At 37.1% G+C, this 23,741-nt stretch overlaps 1 protein-coding gene and 1 long non-coding RNA gene across 4 annotated transcripts in view; both read left to right on the top strand.

The window, feature by feature from the left end:
* Positions 1-23,741, top strand: part of LOC132145018 (uncharacterized) — a 120,836-nt gene that overhangs the window by 12,053 nt on the left and 85,042 nt on the right. The gene's annotated exons all lie outside the window — the stretch shown is intronic.
* The window catches only part of LOC132145013 (H-2 class I histocompatibility antigen, Q9 alpha chain-like), a 111,049-nt gene that overhangs the window by 3,507 nt on the left and 83,801 nt on the right, over positions 1-23,741 (top strand). Inside the window, exons 2-5 of one of the 3 annotated variants that reach the window (XM_059555690.1) lie at positions 48-308; positions 2,297-2,575; positions 4,891-5,172; positions 5,912-6,094. The exons of 1 other annotated variant lie outside the window; for it this stretch is intronic. In XM_059555690.1, the coding sequence (XP_059411673.1) occupies positions 48-308; positions 2,297-2,575; positions 4,891-5,172; positions 5,912-6,066 (977 nt within the window). In that variant the 3' untranslated portion in view covers positions 6,067-6,094. Of the gene's footprint in view, positions 1-47; positions 309-2,296; positions 2,576-4,890; positions 5,173-5,911; positions 6,095-23,741 lie in introns of those variants that run through there. One more of the 3 variants, XM_059555688.1, reaches the window with a different exon arrangement.

Here is a 23,741-nt window from a genome sequence, read left to right as displayed (position 1 = left end):
ATGTGAAGATGATGACTGAACGTCTCTCTGTTTGTGTCTCTCTTCAGGAAAACACTCTCTGAGATACTTCTTTTCTGCTGTGTCTGGAATCAATGACTTCCCAGAGTTCACTATTGTTGGTCAGGTAGATGATCAGCAGTTTATGTATTTTGACAGTAAGATAATGAAAGTTGTGCCGAAGACAGCGTGGATGAGACAGAGTGTGGGAGCAGATTACTGGGACAGAGAGACTCAGATCGGTATTGGCACACATCAGGCCTACAAAAACAACATCCAGGTCCTAAAGGAACGCTTCAACCAGACAACAGGTAAATATATAATGATATAATGTTAGGAGTACAGCGACCATTTACATACTATTTACAATATCTTTTATTTTTAATATTTCACATTGGGACACTTTTAAAATTTAGTCATATTTATGACTGTTTCAGTTTTGGCAAAAGGTGGTAAAACAGCAGAACACACAGTATATTGTCACACACATCCTAGATACACTATAACATAACCAGGATTCTCTACTGAGGGGGACATTCTTCCTAATGTGTGTTTCAACAACTATTCAGTAACTTAATAATGATTTGACATTTAATGCTTCAGTTTGATTGGTCGAGATGAGAGTCACATGACCTCCGCTGCAGTGAATCAGTGGACAGCTGCTCTGATCGATTCATTCAGTGAGTGATTCACTCAAACTGATTCATAAGAGTCATTGATTCGTGAGTCAGATCACACTGATTGTGCTCTGATTGATCGTTCATCAGACGACATCACAATAGAAATCATGTTTTCTGTTTATTGTCTTTGTGTTATTTCACAGCAAATCTTTCTCTCATCATAATAAATTCAGATGATAAACACATCTCAGTTAAAACATAATTTCTTTAGCTGTGTTGCTGTAGATTCAGTGGTTAGGAAACACTTTCAGAGTCTTTCAGTTCAGTGTCTGTCAGCATCAGAGGAAGACGAACTGACTGAACCAAACATCATAAAACATTTGATTAATATTTCTTTCTTTGTAAGAAAGGAACTGACTTAGAAACAGAGGAGAAACAGTTCAATGTGTGACCAGAGATGCTTTAGATGAGATGAAAATATTAGAAAATAATTATTTTCTATGGGAGAAAATGTATTATAATTATTGCATAAATATTCATTAGTACCATGAAATTCTCTCAAAATACAATACATAAATATGTTACATTGATTTTACTGAGAAAAAAAATGTGTGAGCAGAGATGATTTAGATGAGATGAATATATTACTAAAAACATTTATTATTTTTGATGGGAAAAATGATCATAATTATAGCTTAGATATTAATTGGTACCATGAAATTCTCTCAAAATACAAAAAGAAAAAGGACAAAGATATTATATTACACAAAAAAAAAAATGTGTGAGCAGAGATGCTTCAGATGAGATGAAAATATTAGAAAAAAAATATTTCCAATGGAAAAAATTTATCATAATGCATAAATATTAATTAGTACTGTGAAATTATCCCAAAATACAAAAGAACAAATATTATTGAACAAAAATATATTACATTGATTTTACTGAAAATAAAAATGTGTGAGAATAGATGCTTTAGATGAGATGAAAATATTAGGATTTTTTTTTCGATGGGAAAAATGTAACATCATTATTGCTTTAATATTCATAAGTACCTATTATAAGTATCACACTACATGTGAATTTAAGTACCATTTTCTCAAGCGACAAAGTTTATCTTGAAAATCTTTACAATCTAATTCTTCTTTTTTAAGTAATGCCCTGGTTCTGCTTCAGAAACAGAGGAGAAGTGAAATGTGTGAACAGAGATGCTTTAGATGAGATGAAATAATATAAATGTTTTTCATTATTTTCGATGGGAAAAATTCATCATAATTATAGCTTATATATTAGTTAGTACTATGATATAAAAAAGTCACAAAATAAAAAAGACAAAATATTATTGAACAGAAATATATTACATTGATTTGACTGAAAATAAAACAAAGTTACATTTCAGGTGTTTAAACTTTGAGCTTTTAAAAGCACTTTAGTGTAAAAGTGTTTTCTTTAGTGATGAGCAGTGATTGTTTGTGATGCACACTTAGTGATGTCACTGATATTGACTGTCTGTGTTTGTCTTCTCCTGATCTCCTTCTGTTTGTTTCACTGATTTATATCTGTTGTGGTTTAGTCACAATATTTTTTTACAATTAAGTCATCATCTGCTCAGACACATTAAGGGAGTGAGTGATTAAGTGATTAAGTTTATTCTGACTGTATTCACTGTCTCTGTTCTTCAGGTGTGCACACAGTCCAGGTGATGTACGGCTGTGAGTTTGATGATCAGACTGGAGAAACAAATGGGTTTCGTCAAGAAGGTTATGATGGAGAGGACTTTCTGCTTCTGGATCTGACGGAGATGAGATGGATTACTCCAGTGATGCAAGGATTCTTCACCGTACAGAAGTGGAACAATTACAGATATGAGATTGAGGCTAAAAAACATTACTTCAGCACCGTGTGCATCGAGTGGTTGAAGAAGTATCTGGAGTATGGAAAGAGCAGCCTGAAGAAAACAGGTACATCAGAACCTATCCATCAGTGAAAATATGAAAATATAACCATGCATGTTTACACTATGGGCCGTATCATACACCCGACTTAATCCGGTGCAAGTGTTTTTGCTAGTTTCAGCCCGACCCAGTTCTCATTTTACTGTAATGCGCCTCATAATAAAATAAATAATAAAAGCATTTGTGCCCATTTGTGCTCTCGGGGTCGTGCTGGTCTGATAAGGAGCTGTGTTCAGGCACATTGTTGGTGTGTTGCTATTTTGAAAAACTGAAAATAGACAAAATAAAAATTGTGAAAATAGTGAAAACTGAAAATAGTCTTTTTTCTTTGTTATTTAAAGAGCATGTTAGTTTAGGTGGGTCCACATTGTGCATACATGCTGCTTATTAAACACACAGTGATGCCAAATATAAAAAATTAAAGGATTACAATTTAAAATAATATTATTGTGTAGGCTACATACATTTTTCTACATAGGTTTTGGGGGCCTGGAGAAGTTTTGACATGCCCTGACTTTTGTGCATTTTTCAGTTGCTTATAAACATATACATGGCTAAAATCTGAGAGTGTTTTTGGGAAAACAACGTTTATGCGTGGTTAGTAAAAAAACTTAAATTTTGTAGTCAATGAAATAAGGCCATAAAACACATACAGAACATTTGTTCACAAGACTGTCAAACATGGAGCTTGTAGCCTAAATTTTTTGCTTCACAATGATGTGAAAAAAAAAAGTTTACTCACTCACAGAAAACAATAGATGGGTTTAAATTTTCTAAGACACTTTTTGTTTGAAAAGGGCATTTGCGAGTAGGCATCAACTATCATGAATATCATTGTGATTTACACCTGAGAAGACAAAGGCCCGCATAATTAGCTGCATAATGAGCTGCATAATGAGCTGCATAATGAGCCGCATAATGAGCCATTCAGTCAGGTTTGTCACTCTGAGGGAGGAGTTACAAGAAAGAATGTGAGAACAAAATAAATGTATATAATTTTATGTTTGTAGTTTATTTAGAATACATTTAATTATCCCACAACAAAATTTAATATTCACTTGGGAGTTCAGTTAAACAGTTTATTAGGAACAATCAAAGTTGGCTTTCAAAGCTGAATTTTTAGTATCATTACTCCAGTCACACAATCCTTCAGAAATCATTCTAATATTCAGATTTTCGACTACAAAAAAACAAAAAAAAATCATTTTTGATAAATTGAAAGAACAGCATTGTTTGTAACATTTCTCATATTAATCCTTTTATTTATCATCAAATGTGCGCTAAAAAGTTATAATTTCTATATATCTGATCTGAATCTGATCTTCCTGATGTTAAAGAGCACAAATCCACATCAGCAGAGACTCATAATGAAGTCTGTAGTATTTACTATCGGGGTCCTGTCTGAACTAGAGGACATTACTGTGCTGTCAAGACTATCAAAATGGGTTTGTTTGCTAAATTAGACCAGCTAGGATGACAAGAAGCTCTGTTTTAGATGTTTTAGTTATCATTAGTTCAGACAGGTCCACTTTGGCAAGTTACTTGACTTTATTGAACACAATTTATCTTTGGCGGTATAGTTCCTTATCAGGGTTCTTGCTCCCAGAATAATTTAACATACAATAGCTTAAACATTAATCATCAGCTTGGAAATACATGACAATTAAGACACTTAATAATGTCTTTAAAAGTGTGAAATTTAAAATGCGCAGTGGGACGTCTATCCTGTAGCCTGGTTTTGAGGATGAGTGTCTCTCAGCAGTGAGGTCCATGCCAAGCGGGACTTGAAAGCCTCAGTGATCTGAAACAAAGAAGACGACAACCAGAAGGTGCACCGTAATATGCTAACGCTGATAATGGGGAGGGAGGGTTGCGAACCGTTTGAGCTTACTTACAGAGCAGTGGTGCCACGTATTTATGTCCCGTGTCTGATATGAGAGAGGTGGTGATTGGAGCGATTTGACAGCTGACCTCATCAGCTGGTCACAGCCTTGCCTCCATGGCCTGACTGAACTAACGCTGCGCTCGATTAGTATCGAGAGTTTAGAAAAAAAGGTTATATAGAAAGTGAGTGACTTAATAAAAAACAGATCTTTCCAGCAGCTGTTCCAGCACACTTCAACCTCTATCTGACATTATACAGAGAACTGAATGAAGACCAGTGTGCTGCGGGTTTATAGAGGTCTTGATTGGGAATACATTTGAAATCTATTTCTCTCTCTCTCACTCTCTCTCTCTCACTCTCTCTCTCTCTCTCTCACTCTCTCCCTCTCTCTGTCTCTCTCTCTCTGTCTCTCCCCCCTCTCTCTCTCTCTCTTCAGTCTCTCCTCAGGTGTCTCTGCTGCAGAAGTCTTCCTCGTCTCCAGTCGTGTGTCACGCTACAGGTTTTTACCCCAAATATGTAACAATCTCCTGGATGAGGAATGGACAAGATCATGATGAGGATGTGGATCTTGGTGAACTTCTTCCTAATGAGGACGGGACCTTTCAGAGATCGAGTGAACTCAGAGTTACTCCTGAAGAGTGGAAGAACAACAAGTTCATCTGTGTAGTGGAGCACCAGGGCAAAACCATTACAGCGAATGAGATCAAGACTAACCAGGGTAAGAGAAATTAAATGAGTGAACCACACATGTAGTCCTTCCTGAGATTACCACGAACTGTATTAGGTTTTAACTCCCTAAAAATAAACCCTAAAGAACAGTGATTTAATAACAAGGATATTTAATGGATATGGGAAGTCGTGGCCTAATGGTTAGAGAGTCGGACTCTCAATCGAAGGGTTGTGAGTTCGAATCTCGGGCTGGCAGGAATTGTGGGAGGGGGGAGTGCATGTACAGTTCTATCTCCACCTTCAATACCACGACTTGGTGCCCTTGAGCAAGGCATCGAACCCCCAACTGCTCCCCGGGCGCCGCAGCATAAATGGCTGCCCACTGCTCCGGGTGTGTGTTCACAGTGTGTGTGTGTGTGTGTGTGTGTGTTCACTGCTCTGTGTGTGTGCACTTCGGATGGGTTAAATGCAGAGCACAAATTCTGAGTATGGGTCACCATACTTGGCTGAATGTCACGTCACTTTTCACTTTCACTTATTGAAATTAAATAAAAAAAGTAAACAATCACAAAACAATAGAGAACAATCACAAAACATTTAGGCCTGTATTGTTTTTATATGGCTGCATACGATCACAGACACATCAGTAAAGGGACTTGTACCATGATTGTGGCTGAACAAAATAATACAGGAGCAATTACAACACGGTAATTTGCTTCAATCAAAATCTTTATTTTATGGAATGTATTCAAGTAATCATCATAACTCAAAACTTCCGGCTTTTACAGAACATCCACAGACAGCAGATGGAAATGAAGAAGCTGAAGTCTCTACTCAAGATGCCCTCACTCTCGCCGTTAAGGACGTGGCAGCTGGCCTACGGGAAATAAATCAGTCACTGAATAAACTGATAGCATTGCTTGGCAGTAACAGAAGTGCATAAATGTGAAATAAATATTCCCTAAATCTTTTTTGCAATCGTTAAAAACACTATTACAAATGCAATTTGCTCAATTATATAATGTGCACTACAGCAAACTACAAAAGCTATTAAAACATATATAAAATGAGATTATATACCATTATAAACATTGTATCAACTGAAGGCATGCTTGAAGCGCTGCTTGGGCTGGAGCGTGCATCTCATCAGCGTGCCACAACTTTTAGTATGTTACAGCTTGCATCACAGAATTATTCTTGTTTCTTTTTTTGTTGTTGTTTATGGAATGTTGTTCTTTTCTCTTTATCTGAAACCTCAAATGCCGAAAGTTGGTCAAGTGTTTACTATAAGTAAAAACCTTTGGGCATCAGTAGAAATAGACAAATTTGACATGTTCTTACTGATTTTAGTGAGAGTTTACTACATGAGTATTGTTCAACACAGTCAATGACTATGTATTGTGCAAATCATTCAAAGTTCAAAAAGTTACACGTACTTGTTTATATAGAGTACATTTACAATCCTTCCACTCCCCATTTTTCCCCAATTCATCCCTTTTTCATTCCCCCTCAGTTAGGTTTTCTATACCTCTTTTATACCACTCCTCTACCTTTCTTCTAGTTCTGTATATTATTAGAGAAACTTCGATGTTTTGATGAAATGGATGTTTAAGCACTTGTGTTCTTAAATGGCTTTTTAATACCTGTTTTCCTAACATGAATTTGTATTCTCAAACCAGTGTTAAAGTTGTACAACATTGCATTAATTTGTTTCAATAAAATTTTTTACACTTTTGAGCAGACCAGTTACTAGTCTATTTATTATGAGCAGTGTTGGGGGTAATGCATTACAAGTAACGCGAGTTACGTAATCAGATTACTTTTTTCAAGTAACTAGTAAAGTAACGCATTACTTTTTAATTTACAAGGAAATTTCTGAGTTACTTTTTCAAAAAAGTAATGCCAGTTACTTTGTATTCCCATTTTTTGACTGACAAGCCTCCTGTTCCCATATTGGGAGAAATCGGAAGTATGGAGGCGTTGTGTGAGCTGTGTGAACATGATGTTACTGTAGTTCTAGACTAAATGTGAATGTGCATTAATTCATCCCACTCACAAAAAAACAAAAAACAAAACAGATTTAGTATTCATCAAAATTAATCAAAACAGTGAAATGCAAACTCAGAATATGACGCAAACCTGCAATAACTAAATATATTAAATAACACAAATGTATCTATTCCCATTTTATTAACAGTGTCTTTGCTGCTGACCTTTAATGATCCAGTTCAACCATACTAATAATTAAAAAATGACTTTAGATAAACTAACAATTGTGCTTCATTGTTTTTTTTTTTATTGCTGAAGAGTGTTGGACCTTCTTCTCCTGTGTTCTACTGTACAGACGTGAATTTACTTTTCCTTCAGCCTGAGGTTTATTCATTACACTTTTTGGTGTGAAAGGGCTTTTACATTTGCTATAAATAGAACTTCTTATATTAAAAACAATCAAGCCCTGCTCATATTTAAAAAGTAACGTGAAAGTAATGCAAAAGTAATGTAACACATTACGCAATATTGTAAGGCATTACTTTTAAAAGTAACTTTCCCCAACACTGATTATGAGCTGATTTGAGTTTTCTTGAACTGATAATGTAACATAGTAAGTTGTTTCAACTCAGAGCATCAAGTTGAAACAACAAATGACCATTTTACAATGACATTGTAAAACATAACTTCTTGAAAGCTGAAACAGAGTATCTTTAAGTTGAGTTAACTCACATTTTTAAAGCAGCAAGTGAACTTTCGTTTCTAAATTTAACCATCTTAAATGTTTTACAGTGTAGAATTGCCATGCGGTTACAATGTAATTCACAATTGCACTCTCCTTTCTAAATTGGCTTCTAATTGTTTCATTATTTAATTGGCATGATACAAGTTTGCCTGACTCATAATGAATTGTTATATTTGACTCATTCTGATCTGTTCTGAAATCATTTTTTAAGTAGATTAATAATGTAGATTAATGTGTAGTGGTATTTCCTCAAATCTGCATTCAGGACAGATCATACTGACGCACCAATGGATGAACCATGAGGAACACTATTAGGGGCTTCAGATTTCTGTCTGTCGCTGACTTAACATGGTTTAGCTCTCATGGTTATGTGAAATTGGAGTCAGATTGAACACGGAGCTGGACTAAATTTTTAACTAAATCCAGATAAATTCAGAAGTAGTCCCTCTCTCCTGTTGTCGAGGGTCTTTTCAGTGCAACATCTAAATGACCTCAGAAAATGTTCTGATATTAATCATTTCCTGTCACTTTGTTTGTATCCTTTACTTCGATATCTTTGCAACATTTGAAAAGTAAACATTCATGTGCAAAGAATTTAAGAGAAATTATGTTTGGATAAACTAAAAAGATAATTCAATTCTCACTAGAATATTTTATGAAAGTGAAGTTGAGCAAAACTTAAAAAAATAAAAAATTAGAGAATCAAAGGAAACCCATAAAAAAAATATGTGTCAGTCCTAGAAAACTATGTTGCCATGCAGAAGTCCCAGCGACTGTGAATAAAAGAGGAGACATTAGAAATCACAATCTAAAACTGTAATGCACTTAATAATAATTTTGATGCTACTGAGAGGCTTGTAGCCAAACCTGAGGGTTAAACCCATTCAGAGGATGTACTGAAAATCAATGGTAAAAATGGTAGTAAAATCTCTGATCTCACAGTATTTGGCTCAATAACACTACTCAAAGTTCAGTCTTAATATACAGCTTCTAGCTTGGTTTTATTTTAGATTTTACAAAAATTACTACACACTTGTATAATTCTGAGTCTTTAAGAAGACAGACAAACATGAATAGACCATAAATCTAAAACAACATTGGTACTTTGCATGTGCAGTTGCTCTGGGTTTGCCCAACCCACAAACTTTCTCACACTCAAATTGATTCTCAAAAGAATGCACCTAGTAACATCTCAGCTCAGATACAAAAGATCATTGTGTCCAATTCCACAATGTAATCACAAAAATCTTCAGCCTGAGCAATGATTTGATCCATGCTTTCAGTATGTGCTTGCAGTTCATTGAATGTTTACAGAAGCAAAACCTGTAACTGGTTTCCAGTTTCCACCCACACAATACACAATCAGGACTGATGTAGTTACACTAACCAATCAGATAAGAGTAAATGGAGAGAGGCTCATGTGATTGCAAAACTCAGTTAGTTAGAGAATCGAAAAGAAAGAAGGAGCTATATAAGCTGTACATATCAGTTTATTTCTTAAACTTTTTGCCCCACATGAACAACTCATTCAGACATTTGCAACAGTTTTTTTTACACATACAGATTAGTTCTATGCAGTAATCCCTTTTGCAGTTCTTTAAACTGTTGTTTTCGCTTGTAAATCACCATTCACAGGCTTTTAGTGCTTCTGACCTTTTGGCAAAAAAAAAAAAACGTGCCAAAAGTGTAAGTAAGGAAAAATGGAAGTCAGAAGCATGCAGATCATATTTATTTTGCTTTAGCATGGAGCTGCAGTTTCACAATACATGAATTACACTTACAACTAACAGTAAAATGCTGCAAATTATTTTTTCTCACGCTTGAAACACTTTAGGCTTACAGTCTTATGTACACTTCAACAAATATTACCCTGCTAACAGTGCATTGTTGGAGCTGAGCTGAATGACAAAGAGATTAAAACACAAAATTAACAAAAATGTGATCATGAACACAAGTTCACTGTAAAAAAAAAAAAAAAGATATTAGGAGAAAATCTCTTGAAAACAAGGAACGTTTGTGGAACCTAAACAGAAGGACACTGGAGTGGACCCGACTGGGGGAAAAACACTTACAAACTTCACAGATTTAACAAAAAGGATTATTCCATCTTAAAAAGGATTGAACTAAAATAACTTCTTTGAAATAACCTTTCTATCAACAAACAACAAGGACCAAATAATTCAAAACGACCCGAACTTTTCAGTTGATGGAGGTAAGACTACAAGAGCTCTAATTCCACTAAAATAACTTTTAAAAGCAATTTGTCTAGATAAATTTAACTAAAAGTGGAATTTTTTTATTAACTTTTTAATAAACTTAGCAAACAAACTTGACCAAAAGTTCCTGCTTCTGTATAGCAATTTAAAATAGCAAAAGATGGCCGTAGTCATTCACACCTTCTGATTGGATTAACTGAGCATCACTATCAACACCAAAGACCTGTAAACGGCATCACCAGCAAAGAGCTCACATCTTTTCCTACCCCCCAGACATCAAGTCTGAGAAGAGCAGAAAAACAACACAAGCTCAAAACACAGAAGGAAAACCCAGAGACACTGTTTAAAGATACTTTAAGATGCTCAGTTTAAAGATACTTTAAACAATAGGGGTAAAACCATCACCACAAACCTGCTCTTCTACACAGGACACACAGCCTCCTGCACACTGTTCCAGTATCACACCAAACATGCAGTCTGTAAAGGCAAGCAACTGTGCATTTATAAAAACTCAGAAAAAGACCCAGAGAGCAGAAGAGAGGGTAAAGGGTGGCTTGTCTCCAAAAATTTGATTGATGAGGGTCATAAAAGCCATCTGTTCTGGGCACCTGTTTGTACACCCCCTCCCCTCCCTGTACAGCCCACTGAGCCCAGTGACCTAAATATGAACTTATGAACCTATGAAGGAATTTCGGTGGGAGTTGTGTTGGGATATATGTGCTTTTTAAACTCTGGAAAGGGTGAAATCATGAAAATGGTATAAGGGAAGATTTTTTATTAAGGTTTTAAATACACAGTGCATTTCAAGAAAAAGGTTACAAACGCATACGAAATGGAAACAATGTAATGATCGTTTTCGCGGTTGGAAAAGTGTATAAAACGTTGTTAAAGTTGTAACAAATTAAATAAAAAGAAAACTAGGTTACTGGATATTTATGTAAAACGACTATACAAGTCAAAAACTATCAGATACATTTCATTAAGCAACACGTGAAAGAGCTGTGAGAGCTTGTAGCATTACAATTTAAAAACTTTTAAGGTTTGTTACCAGTTAGAAAACTAGGTTACAGAGTTTTATAGCATGTGTACCTTACCTTAAACTGAACAAAGAAGCGAATGTAATGCAAGGATACAAACCAGAAAACTTGGTTAAACAAAAGAAAAAAAGATCTCACAGCAAAGTGTTAACGCATCTCCGTTGATTCGACCTCACAGCACCGGTGAAAAACTTAGAATGAGGCTCGGCAATGCTCCGGAAAAACCACGCCTACTGACCTCCCCCTCTCTAGCCCTGAAGGCGTGATAGCAGCATCAAATAGATTTAAATGTATGTTAAAATAATTAAACTAAGTAGTTTTTAATAAATAGACATCAGTCCTTAATTAGTGAAAACTTTATATCCGTTTAAACATAAGATAAATTTTTACTTTTAAATGATGTAGGCCTATACGATTTTCATTTACTTTTAGTCAAAAAAAAAAAAAAAAAAACATTGCTGAAAAAGCGTTATTTGTTTTTAATTTATTAAGTTAATTACTCTAATCTACGACTAGTCTAAATCTAGACTATCTCCGTCGATAGATCTTTTATTTTTGTCAAGCCTAATTTCTCAAGCTATGTCAGTTAACACACACAAACACACTTTCCTTCTGTCAAGCATGTGTCGTGTTATCTAGTAAATAAACCAGACATATATAATTAAAAGTACTCGGTTTAACAATATAGCAGGAAAGAGACGTCATCTCAAGCATCGAAACGCGAATGTGTACGGCATCTGGCGTCTGTGTGATTACTGGCGCGTGCATATCAGTTAGACATCAAGCGGATGTAAAACATCTAACGGTTTTGAAATGCTTGTAATTCGAATGTGAAACTAACTAATTTCAAGGGGTCTGTGTCATTTAACAGCCCAAAAACCCATCCACTCATACATCCAATGTTCGTTTTAACAAAACAGAGGTATATATATATATATATGGTATATATAGGATATTGTTAGTTTTATTTCAATTACATTTATTATTTTTAGTCACAAGATGATTTTTCAAACACCAATGCAAAAAGGACATACAAACACACGTACCTTCAATTCAATTTCAATTTCAATTTTATTTCTGTAGCGCATTTACAACAGCCTCCCGGCTGACCAAAGTGCTTTACAGAAGAGCAAGAATATTACACATACATGAAAAATAGACCAGACAAAAATTTAAAACCACCCATTTACAAAATTTAGCGTATCACAGTAGTCAGTACACTAAGGAAAATAAAAAAGTTTTTAGCAAGGACTTAAAAATAGACAGGGAAGGAGCCAGTCTGATTTCTAAAGGCAGGGTATTCCAGAGTCGTGGCCCAGCCACCGCAAATGCACGCTCCCCTCTACGCTTTAGCCTAACGCGAGGGACCACCAACAGAGCCTGGTCACAGGATCGTAGGCTTCTATATGGAGTATAGGGATGAAGAAGTTCAGATAAATAGACAGGAGCTATGTTATGAAGGGATTTATAAATGAAGAGGAGAATTTTAAAATCTATTCTCTGAGAAATCGGCAACCAGTGAAGGGATCTAAGAATTGGAGTGATGTGTTCATGTTTACGACAGTTTAAAAGAAGTCTGGCTGCGGCATTTTGAACAAGCTGAAGTCGTGCAATTTAAGATTTGGATAAACCGCAATATAAAGAATTGCAGTAATCTAGACGCGATGTAACAAATGCATGAACAGCCATTTCTAGAGTTTTTGGAGTGAGAAAGTTTTTAATTTTAGACAGTAAACGAAGCTGATAGAAACTGGATCCAATACCAGAAGAGATATGTCTATCAAATTTTAAGTGTTGGTCAATAATAATACCTAGGTTCTGCACCCGTGAGGATCTAAAAACAGACAAACTTTCTAGCTTAGGGCTTATACACAGAGTTCTCATTAGGACCGAAAACAATTACCTCGGTCTTGTCCTCGTTTAAGAAGAGGAAATTTTGGGCTAGCCATAATTTAACCTCCTCTAAACATTGGAGAAGAGAAGTGATCGCAGTGGAGTTGTTTTTCTTAACTGGAAGATAGATTTGAGTATCATCTGCGTAGAAGTGAAAAGACACACCATGTTTTCTTAGAATAGAATCCAGAGGTAGCATGTACAGAGAGAATAGAGAGGGAGCTAAAATAGAACCTTGATTTTTCAAGCCTCAACACACACACACGCACGCACACACACACACACACAAATATACAAAAAGTATAAATACACGTAAATATACCCAAACATACAAATACATGTACAAACAAGCTTGCAGAATATGACTTACAAACAATCTCACACACACACACACTTTCCTTCTGCCGCACTTGTGTCGTGTTATCTAGTAAATAAACCAGACATATGTAGTTAAAAGTATCCCCATTTAACAATATAGCAGGAAAGAAATATTTCGTCTCAAGTTGTGCATCGTATCTTTATTTAACATTTTCTAAAATGAGATCTGATTTATTTCTATATTAAGTGCTTGTGTAAGTTGTAATCTTTCGTTGTCATATCTTTTACATTTTATTAAAATAGGTTCAACTGTTTCAGGAAGATCACATTTAACAGAAAGTCAAGACACATGTATTTCATCTTATAAATAATGACTGATTAAGTGCAATGTGTCCAATTCTATGGCGAGATCTTCCTTTCTACCCCCCCCCCAAAAAATTCTCCTTTCATTTCCAACTGTTCTTTGAATATTATATAAATGCCGTCCTTTATTCTCACCACCCCATTTAATTTGACGCGTATCTTTTTATGTTTTTTTTTTTATTAGCCCTTTTATTTCTAATTTACTCATTGGAGTATTAAATTTGATGTCTGATATTTTAATGTTTTTATCTGGTCCACTACTTTCATTACCTTCATTACCTATATGTGTGGGTATCCATACAAAATAAATATTTGTTTTGCTTGTATTCTGAACAAACTTTGTAAAATGACTGACAAAATGTCTTGTCTAGTAGAAGCTTCACCAATCTTTAAACTTGATAGTACTGAAAATGAGTCTGAACATATGACTACTTTAGGTATATTAATGTGTTCAACCCACTGAAGAGCCAAAAATATGACAATCATTTCTGTAGTATAAACAGACGGATGATTAGATGTTCTTTCTGGTATTCTATACCTAACCCTTGAAACATATATAGCTGCTGCTGTATGGCCTGTTTCAGGATCTTTAGATACATCTATGTATATGAGTTACTTTAAAACTAGGTTAGCCTATATGCTCTTTATTTTTAATCTAAACAAAAGTCCTTGATGTTTTGTTTTATTTTATTTTAATAAGCCACCCACCCTTACTTTAGTAGCCTAAATCATTGAATATGTGTTTTATTTTGTTAATAATAACTTCTGGCACGAAATTCTACATTCATAAATGTATGTTTTTCAAAACTCCACCACGTTTAGTGGCGTTTAAAGAGGAATTTGTGATGTATTTGGAGACGTTAAAAGGAATGAAAAGTTCCAAAGCAAGATTTTTGTATTCTTCATTAGAGGACTTTGGTTTCTTAATGTGAAAATCTGTTACTGCCCTACTTTTTCTTTATATATATATTTTATTTTTATTTTTTCCTAAGTGTTGTTTTATTTATTTTACATTTATTTTGTTTTATGATGTACAGAGTGTGAACAAACATTTAGTGTAATCTCAGACCGTATTTGTAAATCTACCAGTAATGTATGCCTTTCTGTATCAATGTTCAAAGCAACCGATGTTTTTACTTTAAAATTAGGTTAACCTATACGATTTAATTTTTTTCGTCTCAACAAAAATCCTTCTTGGAAAAAAGTGTTGTTTTATTTAATTTTAATAAGTCACTCACACATACTTCAGTAGTCTAAATCCTTGAATACGTCTTTTATGTTGTCAATATTAACTTCTATCATTGCTATATCAATTAAAACATGCGTTTAGGCATACACAAATATTAAACAGGAGTGAAATGTTTTGGAAAGTCTTTGATTTTCTTGCCAAAGACTTGTTATCGTATCATAAAACGTCTAAACTTTTACAACATTACAGGAAAGGCTAAATATTTCATCTCAAGTAGTGCGTAGAAACGCGTCTGGTGTCTGGCATCTGATGTCTTTGTGTTTACTGTTACGACCATGTCAGCGAAGATTGTAAAACATCTAAAGGTTTTTGGGGTTTGCAACTCAACTGTAATCTAATTAGTTTTCCGGGGTTCTGGTGTTGTAAATGGTGTGCTGCAGGTCAGCTAAAGTAAAAAAATGTTTTGTGTATTCAGTGATCAAAGGGTGATAATTTCAACTTTATTGCTTAGGGCTGTGATCGCAAGGTTAGCTGAAAGTTCATTTACTGGTCAAAAGGATGTGAAATCTGTTAACAAGTCAGACCATAGAAAAAATTTGTTTAACGTAAATGTTGTAATAGACGTACTGAGAATGCAAACAAGTACACAAACACAACCATACAATCATAAACACACACACACACAAACAAATGTAAACATACAGAAAACATGAACATGTAACCAAACAAATACAAATATACACTCAAACAAGTACATAAATACACAAACAAACAAAATAGGTCACAAACACGAAAATACCTATATTAGATTGAAAATGAGTTGTCATAAATTTTCTTTGAAACCAAAAGTGTTAGTTGCTACAAATGTCTCACAGAACTTTATACAATAGATTAGACGTCCTTTCTCACTTTCCAAATGGTGTTGTTAACCATGATGTTTAAAATAGTTTAAAAAAAGTATTATTTTTTAGCTTTCATGTCAGCACTCAAATGTTTTTAGCAAGAGTCCAGAGACAGATGAAAATAGATGCGTGATAAAAAAATGTAAGAGGTTTTTAATGACAGACTAAATGCTTTAAATTGTTTAAAACAATTGAGTTTATGCATTTCTCTTGAATGTGTGTACGGTAACCGTTGCATACATGAAGCAGAAGAAATACATAAACGCATTGTGGTTGATGTTAAACAATAAAAAAAATATTATTTATATATCATAACTTAATTTCTTTTCCAAACACAATAAACATTCTTATAACTTTTTTTAACTGTGAACCACTGGTTTGGTTGGAAAATAAAAAATAAATAAAAACATTTTATGTTTCTAAGTTAGAATGCTTATAATTTGTAGTAAAATCACATATATAAACTAAAACATTTTTCTTTCAAACCACGCGGTTTTCACACACACACACACACACACACACACACACACACACAAAACTGCCAACAAAGACCTTAAGTTTTTGTTTTAACATTTAGCTGTAGCTGAGACCTTGGTGGAATTATTTTACGCATAGTTTTGGGGAGGTTACTATGAACTTTCTAATAGGTTATAGATCACAAATTAGCTTATTTAAAATCTAAAAGGTTGTGTAACTATATCAATTTCTTTAAAAAGTAATGTAACTGATAACATTTGATTACATGTTTTAAGACTTGTAATGTTTTCAAGCGTTAATCTTTTGAAACGTGTAAACAGGACGGGGTTAACATTAGAGTACTCAACAGCTAATGACCGTCAGACTTTTCAAAATCCTTCATCACTTAAATTAGGATTGTGATCGTGATTTCATTTTAAAGCAGAACCACCGCAAAATCAGATTTGCTTGGAGATTAAATACATATTTAAAAACATAACAAGTAAGTTTAACAGCTATGATACTGTTTTGAAATCAGGTTTTTGCACACCTATGAAGGGAAATGCCACGGCATCTAACAACGGGTTGGTAAAGCGGTTCAATTTAAGAAATATATATAAACATCGGCCAAATAGGAAATAAGCATACGTCTTTAACTCCTGAAACATCTGACTCATATTTTAGAGTAGTTAGATAGTTTATGAAATATATCAATGAAATCTGTACGTGTGTGAAAAAATATTCAGATGTAACATTTTCAAAATTAACCGCAATTTAATTATTTTTCTCAGTGACTGTAACTGATTACATTTATTTTTGTAATCAAATGATATAATTTAGCTATATGTAACTAGTTGACCCTAACACTGATTATGCATTCTAACAATAATAGATGGTGAAAGAGTTCATTACCCTCTTTAACTTTAAAAATGCAGACAGTGTCGCTTAACACTAGTTTGTCAAACAAGGGTTTGTTCATAAAACAACCCAGTCCCCCGACTTGAAAGCACCGTAACAAGTATAGCCATTGCAGAAATTTACTATAGAGATGCAGTAAGATAAACTCTGGATGCACGATTGACCGACTTATGACATACTTACTATATTATTACAAGGCCCTGCTTACCTAGTTTTATGATGAAATATGTCTGTAAAATAAACAAACATACACACAATCTCCAGAATGGGGTCTGATGATGGGGGTTCATCATTTCATGATGAAGACAGACTGGATATTCAGACCACAGCAGCAGGACACGATTGTCTTTTTCTAAAGATAAAGACAATTATTTGGTTTCAGGACACATGAATCCTAATGCCCCAAAGGTTCACAAGATAACATAACAACGGTTGCTCCATTATAGCATAGCCAACCCTATTTTAGCCTGTTTTAGCACATGTACAGTATATCGTATTATTCTTGAATATAGTCGTTTAGTCTAAATATGTGTTAACAGTTATTTTATTGTTATTATATGTATTATATGTTTTTGTTTTACAAAGGGGTTCAATTTAATATGTTTAACTAATACCTCATTCAAGCTATGTAGATCTTCAGGTCAGGGAACTACAATACCCATCATACACCTCAGGCTTCAAACATGGCCGTCGTGGATACTACTCATATGTGGCAATGCTCTAAATCATTGGACATCTGATCAAAAAACATGCACAGATAACCTAAAAAAAAGTTGCACATTTCTACGCTGTTTGTGAAGTATACGCTCCTTCCATGTTGTGATGTTACAAACTCTCTTTTTTGTGATCTGTTTTAGTGATGCAAAGTCCGATTCACTTCTAAAAAATGATTCATTTGGACAGTTTGGTTCAATGAACCGATTCATAGGGACCTTAAGTCATTTTCGCAGTTATGTCAGTCTCATGAGTAATTTTATTTCCGTGAATCATCTAAATAAATGTATTGTGTAAACAAATATCGGTGTTTATTATCTTTTGTTCATTTAAGTTAATGCTGAATCATCTAAATAAAGTTAACTGTGTGAACACATATTGGTGGTTATTATCATCTGTTCATTTAAGTTATAGTGATGTTTGTGTTCGCAGTTTTAGGCACAGTGCCTCTGTCGTTTGTTTAGCTTAAACATCAGTTTTTAGTCAGTTACAAAAGTGTCAGGCATTAATTTTTTGTACTTTTAACTAACCTAATTATGACAGAGTTACAGGTTTCGGGTGTTTTTGGTGAGTGTAAGCGGTGAAAACTTAAATGTGACCATCGAGTAACATTAGCTACTCAAACGAAAACAATTTGTGTAAGTGTTCATTAAGATGTCGAAATGAAAATAAGCATACAAATATTCATAATGACAATAAGTACAATATACCCTAAAAACACAATAGCCCCTGCTAAGTACACCTAAAATTTGCTAGAGTGGTGAGATATTTACATTTATTCATTTAGCAGATGCTTTTATCCAAAGCGACTTACAGATGAGGACGGTGGAAGCAATCAAAAACAACAAAAAGAGCAATGATATATAAGTGCTATAACAATTCTCAGTTAGGTTAACAGTACATGTAGCATGGGATTTTAAAAAACATAATAAATAAAAAGAAAACAGATTGAATAAAAAAAGAATAGAGCAAGCTAGTGTTAGAGGTCTTTACACATACACACACAGTTGCCTGCTGTGAACAATAAACAATACAATAAATCAATAAACCGGAAATTCATCGTGAATTAAAACAGTACATCCGCATTCGGCGACAAAGTTCTATATCGATTAGGGGCAAAGTTTATGCCTTGGAAAGAATCGAATTCTGAAAAAGTCGTCTGACGCTGCACAAATGACCCATGGAGGGTAAATGGAACGGCGCTGATGATGTCGAAAAACTGGAGTGCGCCGCGGGAAACACCTGTTTTGTAAAAGACATTATCGACCCTGTTTTTAAACTACACTACAGAGGACAGATGATCGGTCTGATGCAAAAGATCATCACGACGGAATGCGACCCAAATCACGATTTTATGGGCGATAGCAAGCGGGAAAAAAATCTCAGTAACCAAATGAAACTTGTAAGAAGCCTGAAATATACATGGCCTGATTTGACGAGCATATTTTTAACTGGGAGGGACCCGGTGCATGTTTCTGCACGTAAAATTCTGGAAGTGATGTCTGAATGTGAAGATGAGATGGACGTTAATGACGTTCTCTATCTGTGTACATCTGTAACAGATCAATGTGTGCTGTTGGCTTCCAAAAATTATGATTCTATGACGTGTGAAATTGTTGCATCGTTGGTTGATTTTATATTGGAGCAAAACATGTTAATCTGCAGAGATTTTCTATTCTGGTTAGATTGCCTGTAATGTCATGAGTACTATTTGTTTTTAATGACAATTTGATCATTTTCTTCACTACATCGATGTATATTCAACAATATAGTGTTGAAATAAAAGATTGATCCACTTCACTTGCTATTCTGTTCTCTGAGTTCAGAAACTTTTTGTTTGTTTGTTAACAATTCAATAATAATAAGCAACATATCTTATATCTGATACAAACTAGGATAATATAAAGGATAATATAATCATGTTAAGAAAACGCCTCGAATGAAGACGATGTTTAAAGCAATATTTTAATACCCAAATTCACAGAAATATTGCTTTGTATGAACAAAGAGACCCACTAACACGAGAACAAAAACTAAGAAAAGGACTCGTATAAGGCTCTAAGCGTAAGACCAAACCATTGCAATTAGGATGGTGAAAACTATGGTCAACAGATTCAAACAGAAAGAGCTAACAAAATCATGGAAACATATCATTCTGGTTTCAAAGGGTAACGCTATGAAAAACATTGCGGTTTATATCTATTTATATGTGTGTGTGTGTATGTGTAAAAACCTCTAACACTAGCTTGCTCTATTCTTTTTTTATTCTAACTGTTTTCTTTTTATTTATTTTATTATTTAAAATCCCATGCTACGTCTACTGTGTTAACCTAATTGAGACTTGTTATAGCACTTATATATCATTGCTCTTTTTGTTGTTTTTGATTGCTTCCACCGTCCTCATCTGTAAGTCGCTTTGGATAAAAGCGTCTGCTTAATGAATAAATGTAAATGTAAATATCTCACCACTCTAGCAAATTTTAGGTGTACTTAGCAGGGGCTATTGTGTACTTATTGTCATTATGAATATTTGTTTAAATATTCTCCGCTTACACTCACCAAAAACACCCGAAACCTGTAACTCTGTCATAATTAGGTTATGAAAAGCCCTGAAAAGCAAAAGATGGCGCCGTTCTATGGCGACTCGGAACTACTCTCTGTTTTGGTTGTTTGTTTGGTGTTGTCCTGCACGTTCCTAGAACCCAGCCTTGGTATTGTTCAGTATGACAGATCTGCATTACTTTATATTCGGGACAGCATGCCCGTTTTCCTGCCCGATCTACCGCCAGATTGCCAACTACATAAGGAGCGGCTTAAACAATGCTGGAAGTCTCGGAAGCGGGATGTGAGGGGTGGCGCTCTTGTCCAGCTTAGGCATCGCATCTACCGCCCGCTCTACCTAGTCTGATTCTTTCCAATGTCCGCTCCCTGGCAAACAAAATGGATGAACTTTCTATGCTCATTCGTACACAGAGAGATTTCAGGGACGCCGCTGCTATCTGCCTGTCTGAGACCTGGTTGGTTGAAAGTTTCCCGGACTCCATGTTACAACTAGCAGGTTTCTCTCTACACCGTGCAGACCGCACTGCGTGTTTGCAAAAATTACGTGGAGGTGAGGTTGGCTGCTACATCAATACTAACTGGTGTTCGGATTGCAAAAACTTTTTCACAAACCTGCTCTCCAGAGTTGGAGTCTCTCACTGTGATATGTAAGCCCTTCTACTTGCCTCGAGAGTTTTCTTCTGTTGTCCTGATGGTTATTTATATTCACCCGGACGCCTCTGCTCCGGCTGCTCTGCAGCAACTTGCAGATAATATCACGGAGATTGAAAACAACAATCCCGACGCTGCCATGTTTGTGCTGGATGATTTTAACCATGTCTCCTTGAGGAAAGCACTCCCCAGATACAAACCCCAAATCGAGATCGCTACCAGGAAGGATAAAACACTGGTTCCCTTTCATAGGTCACTTCGATGCTGCGGTGACGTCACCACGTATGGGAACACCTTCGGTGTGACGAATGTCTGAAGCCCTATACCATCCCGCCAATCCTATTGGCCAAATAGCGCGTGGCACCGCCCAGCATGCGTAGGCATATATATACCTGGTGCCGCGCGCCATTTACCTCAGATTTCATTCCTTCAGTACGAAGCGAATCTTCTGTGCCCTATTGTCTCGCGTTCTCAGCGATCGTCACGAGCAGTATACTCCTCTCCGCGGACGCGATGAGTTTCAAGAAGTGCAAGGACCCGTGTACCAGGTACATCGTTCAGGGGGACACTCATGACAGGTGCGTAGTCTGCCTAGGCTTACACCACGCACAGGAGGCGCTTAGCGGCCTTTCTTCATGCCCCCATTGCGATGGCCTGCGACTCAGGGTCCTTCGCTCGAGGGTAGATGTGTTCTCCGATGTCGCCGTGTCTAACCCCCGCCACACCACTTCTGCGACTGCCGAGGCACCGCACGAGGTGATAGCTTGGGGTGACACGTGTGACATGGAGCTCGAGGACAGTTCAGCGATGGAAAATTACTCTCCACATCGCTCGCTCTCCCCTACCCTAATACACAGGAAAACTTTTGAACCTGTCGTCTTTTCCTGTGAGGATTTACGGCCCACACCGGGGGCATGTAGTGCCATCTCCTTCGGTTGTGACCGCCATGATGACGACGTTCTTTCCACTGCGGCCTCGGGGTCCGAGGACTTCGCGGCCGACACGAGCCCTCTCCCTCCTAGTGGACAGGAGAGGCGTGTTTCCCCCTCCTACAGTGAGCTGTTGGATGTGGTTTCCCGTGCAGTGGGTACATTGGGGCTGGAATGGGAGGTTGAGAAGGCCGAGGCCCAACCTTCTTCGAAGCTGGACGACCGTTTTCTAACTAGTCGGACACCTGCGCAGCCCCGGAGGCCTTTACCCTTTTTCCCGGACCTCCACCAGGAGGTTTCGAGGTCCTGGAAACAGCCGTTTGCGGCGCGCATCACGAACGCTGCGGCCGCGGATTTCGCCACCATTTCGGGCATGGCGAGTCACGGCTATACAGCGATACCGCCGATGGAGGAGACTCTCGCCGAACATCTTGCGCCTAATTCGGCCGCGGCGTGGAAGTCCCGCCCCCTCCTCCCCTCGAAGGCGTGTCGAGTCACGTCTAGTTTAGTGGGAAAATCCTATATGGCCGCTGGTCAAGCGGCTGCTTCACTTCATTCCATGGCGGTCCTTCAGGCCTACCAAGCGGAGCTGTTAAAAGGATTGGACGAGGGGGACGGCATTACACCTGAGGCGGTCAAGGAACTACGGCGAGCAACTGATTTGGCGCTTCGTGCTACCAAACATACTGCTCGAGCAGTGGGCCGTTCCATGGCTGGATTAATTACGGTTGAGCGCCACCTCTGGCTTAATCTCACCGATATAAAGGAAAAGGATAAATCTTTCCTCATGGATGCCCCTGTGTCTAAGGACGGTTTATTTGGAGAGGCGGTCACTTCAGTGGTGGAGAAGTTCACAGCAGCGAAACAACAATCAGCCGCTTTCCGCCAGCTGATTCCCCGCAGACCCAGAGAGGTTGAACGCCGTCAGGCGCCCGCGCGTTCTCGCTCAACCTCCTCTCAGCGCCAGCGAGTGCCCTCTCGGGAAGAGCCTTCACCTATGGCGCCCCCTCGCAAGGACTGGGGCCCTAGGGTTGTTCCACCGGCTCAACAACGCCAGCGAAAAAGGTTGAACCTGAGTTCGACGGCCAAGGCCTCTCGTTCTCGGGCACATAACAGCAGCTCCTGATTTTTTCGCTGCCTGCCAGGGACTGTGCCCTCCGCTAGAGAGCGCTGTTGGACCGCTTTCGCGCATCCAACACTCTCATTGCAGTCCCCACGCTCAAACCCTGACTGTTTCGCCGCAAACAGCGCCTCGAACAGCATTGGAGCGAACTGTAACACCAATCGCTTCCTCAGACACTATGCACGATCCAGTTTTCAGAGCTCGAGGAGCGCTTCAAAGGGTCTTCATCGAACGGCCCGTCATGACGGCTCGCTCAGCCGCCGCTGTTTCGCTAGCGGCAGAGCCCGATGCTCAATCTGTTGGCCTAATTCCTGCCGTGGACACGTTTCAGGATTACGTACAACGAGATACAACGCCTGCTCTGCATATACTTCCCCTGTGCACGAACACCGTGAGTCTTTCGTGCCCGGACATTTCTATGTGTGCAACAGCGTTGCAGGAAACAAACATGTTGAAACCGCTAATATTGTTTCGGGCCGCGTGGGAACGCTTGTCCGGCATTTCTCAATGGGTGTTACGCACAATTTGTCACGAATACACCATTCAGTTTCGGAAAGGCCCGCCCCCTTTCCGCGGAATTCTCTCCACGGTGATGAAACCGATGGACATGGCG

Source organism: Carassius carassius, chromosome 8 (assembly GCF_963082965.1).
Source record: "Carassius carassius chromosome 8, fCarCar2.1, whole genome shotgun sequence".
In the NCBI taxonomy this organism is placed as follows: Eukaryota; Metazoa; Chordata; class Actinopteri; order Cypriniformes; family Cyprinidae; genus Carassius; species Carassius carassius.
The sequence above is the reverse complement of the archived record's forward strand: the minus strand, read 5'-3'. Positions and strand labels throughout refer to the sequence as shown.